General features: G+C 37.8%; 1 protein-coding gene across 1 annotated transcript; it reads right to left on the bottom strand.

The window, feature by feature from the left end:
* Positions 1 to 7,075: 7,075 nt before the first annotated feature.
* LOC110042169 (large ribosomal subunit protein eL36-like) lies at positions 7,076 to 12,535 on the bottom strand. The gene is made up of 4 exons (XM_020747527.2): positions 12,416 to 12,535; positions 11,997 to 12,102; positions 7,291 to 7,425; positions 7,076 to 7,192 (listed from the first exon to the last, which is right to left on the bottom strand). The coding sequence occupies exons 2-4, from the start codon at positions 12,087 to 12,089 to the stop codon at positions 7,109 to 7,111; spliced, it is 312 nt and encodes a 103-aa protein (XP_020603186.1). The 5' UTR covers positions 12,090 to 12,102; positions 12,416 to 12,535; the 3' UTR covers positions 7,076 to 7,108.
* Between the last annotated feature and the right edge of the window lie 6 nt (positions 12,536 to 12,541).

The raw sequence follows: 12,541 nt of genomic DNA, 5'->3' as shown, positions 1-12,541 counted from the left end.
AGATCATGTATTTGAATTGCGGAAAAAGATATGAAGACATGATTGATCATTGCAGTTATATACACAACTTAAGCAGGCTTGAAAGGCGTTTCCCCCCGGGGGGGGGGGAAGGGTACTCTCAGAAATATAAGGTGGGGGTGGGCGGCCCGCTTCCCAAAACCCTTCACTGGCCCTATTTAAGACCACAATTTGCCATTTTCCCTATCCTATTTATGACCTGAAAAAGTAGCTTCTTCTAAAAAACAAACCCAGTTCAAAACTAGCAAAAACCATACCCTATTTATGACCAAAAACCCTATTTATGACTAAAACGGCTTAAACCCCTACCTTTGGGACCACATACCTATATAGGCCATGTAAGAGAGTACCCCACTGGAGGAATTCCAGCTGCTTAATTTGTATAGGTAATCATACAGTTTCGAGTTCAATTTGGAATTAATTTGCACGAGTGAGTTTTTCAAAAAGCTGAAATTGCACCAGCCGCTTCGGCGAGTGCAATTTCAGCTTTTTGAAAAACTCACAAGTGCAAATCATTAATTCCAAATTGAACGAGAAAAACTGTATGATTACTTATTAATAATATAAACATGAACAAATTCGCGTGGAGGAAGCGCCGGGAGATCTTTCTTGAAGCCATTTTTCGCATTCGAGAAAACTTTGTTCAAAGTTTCCTTACAAAATTTTTGTCATCGTTTCACATGATATCATTGGCTTAGAAAATTTCCCATTGTCTTTCAGCCAAATCATAATCCAGAATTACGGTGTGTAATTTGCACTGGTGTTACACTTTTTGTACTGGTGTTACACTTTTTGCACTGGTGTTACACTTGAACTGCACTGCTCTTAGCCAATCAGAATCGAGTAATTTTTTCATGTGTATTATTATGTATGTAACTACGGTGATCAATCATGTCTTCATATCTTTCTCCGCAGTTCAAATATATGATCTTTCATATATTCACTTGTATCTTCATCATCTGACCCCGCAAACAAGTTAAAGTTTTGCAAGAGACACTTTAAAGCGATTTTTTAGTAAACAAAAACATGTTTTCAAGAGATACGTTTAACGATTTCTCAGTAAAACCAAAAACATAACTGATGAGCTTGCCTTGTCGCTGTTTTGAAAGCTCTAGCCGTCGTCGAGATTAGGCCGTACGATTAATTTCATTGTGTTCTAGCTTGCATGGTTTAAAACTCCTCTGTCCTGGTGATTTTTTTTTAGAAGAAATAGTCAAAACAAGAACTCTCTGAGATCATTTTGACTGAAACATTTACCCCACGACAAGAGGAGCTTAATTAAAAGTTCAATGTTAATTATTGAGTGCCGAGTCTACGCTGGGAATAAAGTGACTCGGCTGAGACTTAAACAACTGGTAACACTGAAAAACCAAAAAGATACTGTAGATATTGCTTGTTGCTTTCGATGAAAAAATGTTGAAAGCAGGAAGTAAGGTAAACAAATAAAACATGGCATTAAACTTAATATAATAGTGCATGGCAGCTGAGCCGGAAGTCAAATTCCCATATACATGTAGTACTGTATAAGGAGTTTTGTTGATTCTTGTTTTCTTATGTGATCGATTGTGTAGCTTCCAGGCTAAAGTCCGAGCAAAGACCAGATATCATGTCCAAGATCTTTATGAAATGTCATACTGATGTGCAAAAAATTAGTACTTCCCGAAATTACTGAAGGTCCATTAGTTGAGAATGCCTAATGTTGCAGCTCTGATCTGAAGTTAGCATGGCGCTCTTCAAATAAAACCTGGGATTGCGTTGAGGAATAAGGCCGAGGCTTTTGTTGGGCTATTGTGGGGCTATGAGAGGCAAGTCCAAAGAGCACCACAATCGTTCCTGATTGCTTAGTTCGGTCGAAGAAAAGTTTGGTTGTCGGAGTAAAAGAGGCAAGATTCTTTACTGAAATTTGCAACTTACTAATTGTTCACTAGTCAGTATCGTCATCTTTAGAATGAAATGCCAAAGAACAACTAAAGCTTGCAAGTCTATCAATGTGTACAATTTGTTTCAGGGATTCACCGAGTGTCTATACTGCAAGGAAAAAACTGTTTCTTTTGCTTGTTTTCAACAAGATTTGCTCACCTTTCAATCGATGTAATCTCAGAGTAGCAAAGGTGTGACCATGCTCAGTTAATGATCGTCGAAATCATGGAATATTGTGAACTTTTCTCGTACGAAGAAAGGTATTAAAAGGCTGATTAAAGATTCATTGCACCCTGGAATCCCTCATGAATAAATTTAGAAGCTAAAATGTTGGAAGGTGTCTCTCAACGTGCTTTATTTGGCTTAATTAGTATTAATCGTTTGGTCTATCTTTTTAATAAAACTGTCCTACATAGTTTTTGTGTGAAAAAGCGCCTTCTGAAACGACATCATTTATCTGAGCCATTGCAGCTTTAGCAAGAAATGTTACGCTATTTTTAAGTTTTAAAAGGAATGAGGAGGCCCGGCCTGCTAACTGAAGTAGAATAATTCTATTCATCAGCATTATACCTGACCTTGTGAAATTGAATTTATATTAGAAAGTTTGAAAGAATGAAGTATGGAAGATTCTATGATTTGAAACAGCTTGGCAGCTGATTTAAAGCCCGGAATCCAAGTCTATGCAGATATTTAAGAAAAAAAGAAACTTTTTGTGCAAAAAGAAAATGACTACTAGAGAAAAAAAAAAAATTATGTCTATTACAGCTGTTTTGCAGACGGCCACTATATACATTATGTGAATGTTGAATTAACACAAGCTAGGGGCGGATTTCTTTCAGTAGTAAATGTTGGATGAGCTTGTAAAGATCTCCTGCTATTGTACGAGTGATCAATGTAACTGATTTAAGCACACTGTGAAGTATCCAACTATTATAAACTAAAGTTGAAGTTGATTTTTGTAGATGCACTTAAACGTAAAACACCTTTCAAAACATTGACTTACTTCTGTCGACAATTTGTTATCAAAAGGTAACCTGCAATATAGACGGTTGAGCCCCGCTATTTCGAACTCTCAGGGGACGCGAAAAATAGTTCGAAGTAACTGTAGTGCCGGATCCAGACCTTGAGCTAAGCGGGGGTTCGGGGTTTTTTTTGCTTGCCCTGCCGGCTTTTCTTCTTTCTGCTATTTTTTTTTTAACTCAAAATAGGAAGGGGGCGCTGCCCCCTGAGCCCCGCCCCTAGATCCGCCACTGAACTGATAGTAAATGACTGAAGGGCAAATCCAAGGGAAATGGTTTTTAGTTCGAAATAACGGGAAATTCGAAATAACCGAGTTTGAAATAGCGGGGTCCAGCAGAAAAGGTTGTTTAATTGCATGGGAAAGAAGGTCTTCATATGTTTTAAATACATATGCATCCACATACGTATTTAACATATTGTGCAAAAAGTTTTTCAAAGTGTAGCACATTACCTTATCAGAGTTTAGCAGTATCACTCGTTGTCTAAGAGCTATAATATACGTAATATACCCGTAGATTTTTCCGCAGTTCAAATATATGATATTTCATATATTCACTTTATTCTTAGGCGTCTACGGGTGTATTACGAACTCGCAACGTGATCAGCTCCCAGCTCGTGCAGCTCCGTTGGTAAAGCACTACACCGATATCGCATGGTTCGAATCCCGTTCAAGCCTGAATTTTTTTAGGCTTTACAATTTCACAAGTGCTTAAGTTGTGTGTATGATCAATCTTGTCTTCCAACTATAATTTTGTTATTCAAGTTAACCAAAAGAACTCTCATTACTCAATAGTTTTCTGTTTGGCATCATATTTGTTATCATAAGTTTAATAATACAGTTGAACCCAGCTATTTCGAACTCTCAGGGGACGCGAAAAATAGTTCGAAATTGCGGGATTTCGAAATAGCCGATGGTTAATGGCTAAAGGGCAACGATTTTCAGTTCGAAATAACGGGGAATTCGAAACAACCGAGTTCGAAATAGCGGGGTGCAGCAGTATTCATAAATAAGAACTGCGAGATTAACACCTGTAAAACTTATGATGGACAAACCTTTCCAGGCAAGGCCGTAGCTAGGTTTATTAGTAGTGGGGGGGAGGGGGGAGGATGGCAAGGGAACGAGCGCCGCAGGCGCGTGCCTCTAAGGTGGTCTAGGAGGCATGCTCTACCAGAAAATTTGAAAATCTGGAGACTTGGAAATGCTATTTTCTGCATTCTCCACGAGATATTTCGTCTAAAAATCAATCTCGATCAAGTTTAAAATGACGGGTATTTTTAGAACTTACATCTTGTTTCCATACACATACCTCAGCCTTACTACACTAACCATGTATTGCCTACGGGATTAGTCTATTACATGTGTAAAAGACCTCTTCAGCTTGAATTTCGTTTAAAAAAATTCTTTATCAACCCTCCTGAATCCATCATAAATTTCCAAGTTAAGATTGTTCCAAAACAAAATATAACGTACATACATAACCTTTATTGTGTCAAAATTTTTAGTGAGAGGAAACACTCCTCTACTAATTGGGGACACTTCATATAATTAAAAACCTACCGACTATAAGTACTTCTTACTTACCTAGTTGCACAGGTAAACTAATCCTAGTAAAGTTCCAGCCATCTATACCCGACACTCCATTTGTTTCTTTTTCAGGAGGGGGGCAACTGCACCCCCTTGCCCCTACCCTAGCAACGGCCCTGAACTATCTACACCTAACACTCCAGAGAGTAAAAGGGTGAAAAAAAAATCCCATTATTTTTTTTAAGGTGGCAACTGCCCCCTTGCCCTGTGCTAGCTATAGCCCTGCCAGGATTAACAAGAAATTTTCTGCTTCAGTTATTCGAGTTAACAGTTGCATGATATTCTTGAATGGCCAAATATGCAGAATATTCAAACCCAGGAAGTGGTGGCCTGATGTGGGACACGTTACCTGCCATGTGATATGAGAAGAGGAGATTTAATGCAAATGAGAGATTGAAGTCGGGTTAAATCACGGCTCTCTCTTTACACAATACAAAACCATTTCAAAACCTCTTTTGAATTCTAGTTCTGTGTCAATTTTGAATCTCTTTTTTGGCGAGAAGGGGTGGGGGGGGGGGGGGGGGGAATACAGTTTGCTCAAGGAGCACCCGATACTAAACTTGCTGTACTTCCAAGTAAACAGTAGTTTAAGTTGCCATGCTGTTTACTATGCTTTATTATATGGCTAGCTCCGTGAGCGGGCAAGATGAGTCAGATCCTGTGCTACGATTGGCTACCTGAGCAGGCAAGATGGAGCTATCTTGCCTGCTCAGGACTACCTGCCGTGTCCCGCAAAAAATTTCCCTGAAAGCCATATAATAAATCCTTTATTGACCAAGCTTGTTCGGTCAAGATGGCTGAATATTGGCCTCGTTCATTTTTTGCGTGTTTATGGACCTTGACTCTGTCTTGGTCCATAAACACGCAAAAAAAGAACTTGGCCAATATCCAGCCATCTTGACCTCACACTTGGTCAATAACCCATACATATAATTATTAACTTGATTTACCACATGCTCAGAGTAAAACTAAATAATGTATCCTGCTATAATCAATCTTGATTGACTACCCTCTAAACTTTCTCCCCCATGATGTTATGTTACAACTGATATCTAAAAATGCACTGAGAGAGCATTAGTTTAAGGTACAATAAACATGATAATCAAAGGTCAGAGCATTCACAACTACTTTACATTCAAGTTATATACCCATTTCCACCATAGCCACGTCTCTGGATAATAAACATTTTAAATTCAATGAATTACTGTGCAGTGCAACAAGTTATGTGCCAAAAGATAAGATTCGTGTGCAATTTAAACAATACTATTCACACAAGCCCTATTTTTTTTTCTAGACCCTCAACCCTAGGTTACAGGAATCCAGGGAACACCCTGAGGGTAAACCATGCTAGATACAATTGTATGCATTCACTTCACTACCAAAATATCGCCCAATGGACACTGGAATGATTTCCCAAGTTGGCAAGGATTCTTATTTGTGTCAAGGAGAACTGGGTTCATGTACAAGACATAAGGTTGACAAATGTGCATTTAACACCAGATGGAAAATTAGAAAATGATAATATAAACATAACTTATACAGTCCAAATACATTTTTGTCATTGTTTCAAGGGAGAAGTTAATTAAACTAAGTGTTGGTTGAATTCAAGTTTAGTTTCGCTACTCAGCTGTAAGTAGAGACCAACTTATTTATAACATTTGTTAGTTTGGCTACTTTGTGAGGATGAGAGGTGTCAAGACCAAGGGGAGCAGGGATGGCGCAGTGGTGAGAGCACTTGCCTCCCACCGATGTGGCCCGGGTTCGATTCCTGGACCCAACGCCATAAGTGGGTTGAATTTATGTTGGTTCTCTTCTCTGCTTCGAGGGTTTTTCTCCGGGTTCTCCGGTTTCCCCCCCTCAGCAAAAACCAACATACAGCTGATTCCAGCTGGCTGTAAGCTGTGCTCCAGGTCACACATGGACCGTATAACGGCTGCCAGAGGCACCAGTGTATGCTTTCGGTTCGACCTTGTTGAGCTGTGTCGTTGCTGTACTTTGTGACGGCAATTAGCCGCAACAATTATTATTATTATTTATTATTATTATTATTATTATTATCATCATCATCATTAAGACCAGTGTTGTGCAAGCTGCATTAACAAGATCTAGGGCAGAGAGCAAATCTTTAACAAAGAATACATTATCACACATCAACATTCAGAAAATTATTTCCTAAGTTGGCAAGAAAGCATATTTGTGTCAAGGAGAACCAGGTTCATGTACAATTACAGATAAGGTTGATACATTTCTGGATATCAATAACACCAGAATGAAGTAATAACAATATCAAGATAACATATACTGTAACAAAATTGTTTCCATGGAGAAGTTAATTAAACTACAAGTAAGTTTCTTTGAAAGTAGAGTCTCTTTGCAAGATACCAACTTTACTTTGTGTGGATGCGTGGCATCAAAATCAGTGTTGTGCAAGCCACGTTAACAAAATCTAGGGCGGAGAGCAAAAAGAAGAAAGAATACAAAATCTAGGGCGGAAAGCAAAAAGAAGAAAGAATACAATATCAGACAACAATATTCAGAGAAAAGGGATTTTTATTAACAATGGTATTAGTGTTGAGCTTGTTTTCTCATTGCAGCAATGACAACCTGCATTTCTTCACGCTTCTTCTTTCCACGAGTGTGAGTTCCAAGCTAGAATGACAAATCAGATCAAGTCAGGATAAAAATGTTCATTCTGAACTTTTTCAAGATAGAGAAACATGATTCCTCACTACATACAAATATCTTACCCTCTTTTTGACAAATTTCAAAGCCCTTTTGTCCTTGCCAATTCTGAGCAACTCCATACACCGTTTCTCATAAGGAGCAAATCCAACAACTTCCCGCACAAGATCACGGATGAATTTCACCCTTTTGTTACCTACCTGAAAAAATAAAACAAATGATATTGTCAAAAATATTTATCGCTGTAAGTCGTACATAAGCACACCTTCACTTCTGTTCAAGAGTTTTAAGTTATGAACACCAGCTTTCAATAGCAAGAGGTTAAGAAACTCATTTCTCAGCCATCATTCCCTGAATGTAACTTAATCTCAAGACATTATAGTTGTAAAAAGGTCACATCAATGGAATATTCACGCTAAACATTGATGGATTTAGTTTCCTTTATACAAGGCCACTGCCACTTTTTGTGAAGACAAAAAAATGATACATACAGAAAACACTATTTACTATATGGATATTTACTTTAAGTGTTTTACTGAAAAATGCACCACTTGTGAAATTCATAGGAGGCTACAGTAACTAACCAGTAGTGTCATGTCCTAGATTTTTCACCGTTCTTTGTGCAATGAGTAAAAATAGCATAAAACAATTTTGTCTTTAGAGTAAAGAGAAAATTACACAGGGCTCTAAAGATATGAATTTTATCTTCTCAATTTTGAAACAAATACCCACTGCACTTGTTGGTAAGATGATGTTTTTACCACTCAAAAATTAAATTCATATCTTTGCACTAACAAAAAGACATGAATATTATTTTCCTCTATACAAGTGCATCAAGGTGCATTCAATATACACCAATAGTCTACTAGACATAAAAAATCAACAAGAAATAAAGAGAGCTTTCTTTTCTCTGATGATTCTGGTGTGAAAATAGACATAGTTTAGTTTGCTTTGCACCTCCCATATTTTTCTGCACATGCAGTTCAACCCCCATTAAACGGTCAACCTCGGGGAAATGGATAGTGGCCGCTTAATAGGGGTAAAAACAATAGAAAAAACCTCATTGGGACTTTGACTACTGGCTGCCTAATAGGGGTGGCTGTTTAATAGGTGGCTGCTTAATAGGGGTTCGACTGTATGATACATCTCAGCTGAATAATATAGTCTTTTATTTAACTTCAAGGCATTCAAGGAAGTCTAACCTTAAAGTCATTTTATTTTCTGTATATATCTAGTGATATAAAACATCTCAAATGGTAATCTTTCACATATTAAATATCTAGCTAGCAGTTAGCCTGCAGAACAGGCGTAATTTTTTTTTGTGTATTTTAGGCAAACAGAGGTGAAAGCGAGGCAAGCGCAAAGTGCGAGTCGCGCATGAGGGGAAGAGCATTAAAAAACAATAACGCCTGTACGCATACCATTGTTCAAGCTGTTCCACCCCCAGACACACCCTAAATGACCAGCCAATCACATCATTACAAAACAGTGGTAATCATGTTGTGTTGTGGGCCAAATCTACAAACTTCCTAGGTCTTGTTTTCATCCCTAAAATGGAGAAATTACTTCTTTGGGACTTAAAATGGAAAGAAAAAACACAAATCAATGTTTAGGTGGCCTCAGAGTGGAATATCAAGGTTTACAGAGTCGTCAAACCTTTCTGGTGAAGAATTTTTCCTTCAACCGCTGCGAAAGCATGACGATTGGTGCGCTTTCAAGTGACTTTTGATAACAGATCGCGGATTTAAAGCAGCTTCCTGGACTTATGAAAGCAAAATGGTAATGTGCAGTATTACTTCGAAGTTGAATTAAACTTCTGGAATGATTGGTAAGGCCACCACCGATAAAATGACTGCAAAAGTCGTCGGTAAAAACTCAAGCTTTCGCTTTAGCGTAAAAATTTATTTGAACATGCGGTTCATGCCGCGATGCATGTCTGCGAAATGTTTGAACATTTTTTTGCTTTTAGACAGGTTTCTTTGCCTCATCTATGTCTTCAAAGAAAATTTATTGTTACTGAACTTCCTGTCACGTTTCTTTCCTAAGGTTGCTTTTATTTGGGAATTTTAGATTTTAAAAGCGAACAGTATAGACCCTTTTCATAAATGGCTGCCAATTTAAAATTCTTTTGTATGCATTTAAATTAGCCTCACTAAACTCATTTGGGAGTAAAAATTCTTTTGAATTATCAACTCAAAAACGAGGTTAGTCAGGCTAATTTTAACACTTACAAAAGAAATTATAATTGGCAGTCATTTATGAAAAGGGTCTATTTTTGCACACTGGATTTCTGCATAATTAATTTACGGCGACCTCCGCAGTTTGTTTAGTTTATTCACTTCATTCAAATATATTATTTTGTTCAAGTCTTATTCAGCTATTACAGAACTCCTGAGAAAAGAACTAAGTGAGCACTAATTTAACACCGTCGAGATTTGATATACCTCGATAAAATTGGCTTGTTTTCTCGTCTTTTTTATTTTCATTTGCTGCACTGTATTATTTTCATTGCGCAGCGAAGAAATTTTCTGATTTCTTGTTGTGAAGTAAAGTGTTGACAGGCCAGACAGGACTCATAAGCTCGTGGCGTGAAGAGTGACCTCTAGTTATAGTGACCTCTTCTTATAGTTCTGCTCTCACAAGTATATCTCTTAAAGATTTTCCTTTTTTTATACGAGATAAGTGGAGGTTCTTTGAATATTTCTCTAAGCAATGGTTGGTTTTGAATTAAATGCCATTTGCTCATCAAGATGTTTTTGAGGTTAGGCAACGCCAGGTGGTATGTTGTTACAAATGGCAGAATTTTCTTTCACACTTTAACGGTTTGTTGTAAAGCTGACTTCCGTTCAGTGAATTTGACCTCAGAGGTTATTTTTGATGCGACTGCCACGTTGTATTTGAAAAACATTTGAGGATCATGTGATGTAAAGTAACCAACTGGGTAGCCGCTGGAACAGCTTGAATAATGTAATCTTTTTGTAGGTTTGGATTATATAATTTATACTTGACCTAAAACAGCCGTTATTTTGTCGTCAGCAGTTACCATGGCAACATTCCAAAAGGATATTCCAGACCTGATTTTTTGCTTATGTCACTAATAACTAAAAAATTAACCCAGTGACAAGGCTGCTGCCTAACGGGCACCCGGTCGCCTGAGGCACCTAAGTTACGAGTGCGGGCAACTAAAGTTTTGTTCAAGGAGCCCAAGTGGGTGCCTAAACATGGAGGTTTCAACTCCATCTAATCTGTCTGATGACTTCAATCTTCTCATAAAATCGGTCAAAAAATCATTCACACAATAAATTAAACGGAAAACAAGAGCTACTCTGGTCCTGTTTTGCTTTTAACATGAGAAATATGGGCCAAAACATGGCAACAAAGTCTCTCCCTGCTCACAAAACAACCAAAAACAGCCATATTTGAAAATTGCCCTATAATGCATTGCAAGATCAGTATTGAATAAATACATGTCATGTATACCAATGGATTGTGTCTCTGTTGATGCCCTACTGATTCCAGTTGCAAAATAACTACTTTGATAACAAATATTTTTGGAATTGGAGCTATGATGCTGCTGACATTATATTAACAATTGAATAAAGATAAATATCTCTAAATTCTTGGGCTTTTTTTTGTCCAATACTTTGGAAAACTTCACTTAGCTGAATGAATTTCTGTAGTTTCTGAAAGGATACTGGTATTTATGACTTAAAAGTTGAAATATTCAAGTAGCTAGCCAACAACAAGAAACCATCATTCCAATTCTTTTTGCATACCAGGGTTTTTTGTTTTAAATTATCAAACAAATTGTCAAAACTCCGCCCAATATACGAGAATTTATTTTCTCCAAAGAAGCAGCCAATGTAATGCGGTAATGCTGCCTAAAAAAACATGTTTTGTTTATACTTATGTCGCTGACGCACGGGGAAGGAAAGCACATTTCAGTGAGGCCAGATTCAAACGCCCCAAATGCCTCTTTCATTTTTATTTGTTTTCATTTGCAGCTTGCATTTCATGATTTGTACAGCGTATTTTGTTTTGTTAAAACAGAATTGCTAAACTCAAAAACAAGAGAGACAATCTAAATTTTTGTAAAAAAAGCTGCAGCACTTGCATGGATACACCAATTATTGAATTTGTTTGACCACAAATAGTATTCTAAATAGTATTCAGTCATGACCTGATCACTTTGCTGAACCCTTTATTTCAAAAATTTGATTGATATTAGACCATATCAGTGTCTCCTGGGAAATCTCTGCCTCCGGACCCCTCCCCTAAATTTCCAAATTCACTCCACATCCCCTCCCCCCCCTCCCCCATCTTCCCCAGTCTCCCAAACCCCCCAGATTGACCACAGCAAATTTATTCTGGGCTCCTAAAAAAGTGGCTTTGGCTCCTTAAAAATTTCCTTAGGCAATAGGTAAAGCCTCCTTTAAATGCGAATTTCGTCTCGAACAGTACAAAAGTGACCTTGCGCGAAAAAAGCCGCGCACCGCCATATTTGTTTTGGTCTTTTGGATTTTAACTCTCGCGCCTCTATCACGCGTGTTTCTCACACGTGATGCACAATGATGATCTACTCCCCACGTGAGAAAACTGGTACCAGCCACCTTAAGCTCAAATTTAATAAAATTACAGTTGTACATCCTATCGTGACATTTCTTTCTAACCAACTAGTAATTATACTGGACTACTTTCACCTGGTTCTAAATTTTGAGCTGACACTGTCTAAGAGCAATTCCTAATTAAACAAAGTGTGAAATACTCTTACCCCTTTTCTTCTGGATGGTTTAGGTTTCTGGACTGTCTTTGTGGTTTTATGACCCTTGTGGAGTCCTACCGCCATTTCAGTGTTACGAGCCATGTTTGGTTCCTGTCTGCAGAAATAAACAGAACATTATTCTTACATGTACTTATATTTCTTACTATTCCAGAATTTCACGAAGAAGGTCACGTAAAGTCACGATACTTTTAGCGATTCAAAACCTTTGAATACACCAAATGAATGTATTTAACCAGGCAGTTTAGCACGTCAGTATGCATGGTGTTTTGAGCAGGAAAAACAACTTCTAGTCAACGACTACGAGGAAACAATCTCTACTAAACATAAAACAATTTTTGTTTAATATCTGGTAAGTGGAAAATTTAAATAACACTCTCGGATGGCAAAGATATAAGAGGATGAGTTACCTTAACAGCAAAACACAACTATGGCCGAAAAGAAAGGGGAGAAGAGGGTGAATCTGCAGTAATGAAACACTTCTGACAGTGGTTACAGTTCTGAAAAGATGCGTGCGCACGAGCCTAATGAACGAA

Source organism: Orbicella faveolata, unplaced genomic scaffold (genome assembly GCF_042242905.1).
Source record: "Orbicella faveolata isolate gen_17 unplaced genomic scaffold, um_ofav_v1 contig_26, whole genome shotgun sequence".
NCBI classification, from domain to species: domain Eukaryota; kingdom Metazoa; phylum Cnidaria; class Anthozoa; order Scleractinia; family Merulinidae; genus Orbicella; species Orbicella faveolata.
This window is presented reverse-complemented; position numbering and strand designations above follow the sequence as displayed.

What these genes read in the sequence shown, in the direction of transcription:
- LOC110042169 (XM_020747527.2), bottom strand. Translation starts at nt 12,089, where the DNA reads ATGGCTCGTAACACTGAAATGGCGGTAGGACTCCACAAGGGTCATAAA. An exon ending in AACCATCCAGAAGAAAAGGG is followed by an intron (nt 7,426 to 11,996) that starts GTAAGAGTATTT and finishes TTATTTTTTCAG; the next exon opens with GTAGGTAACAAAAGGGTGAA. An exon ending in TGAAATTTGTCAAAAAGAGG is followed by an intron (nt 7,193 to 7,290) that starts GTAAGATATTTG and finishes TTGTCATTCTAG; the next exon opens with CTTGGAACTCACACTCGTGG.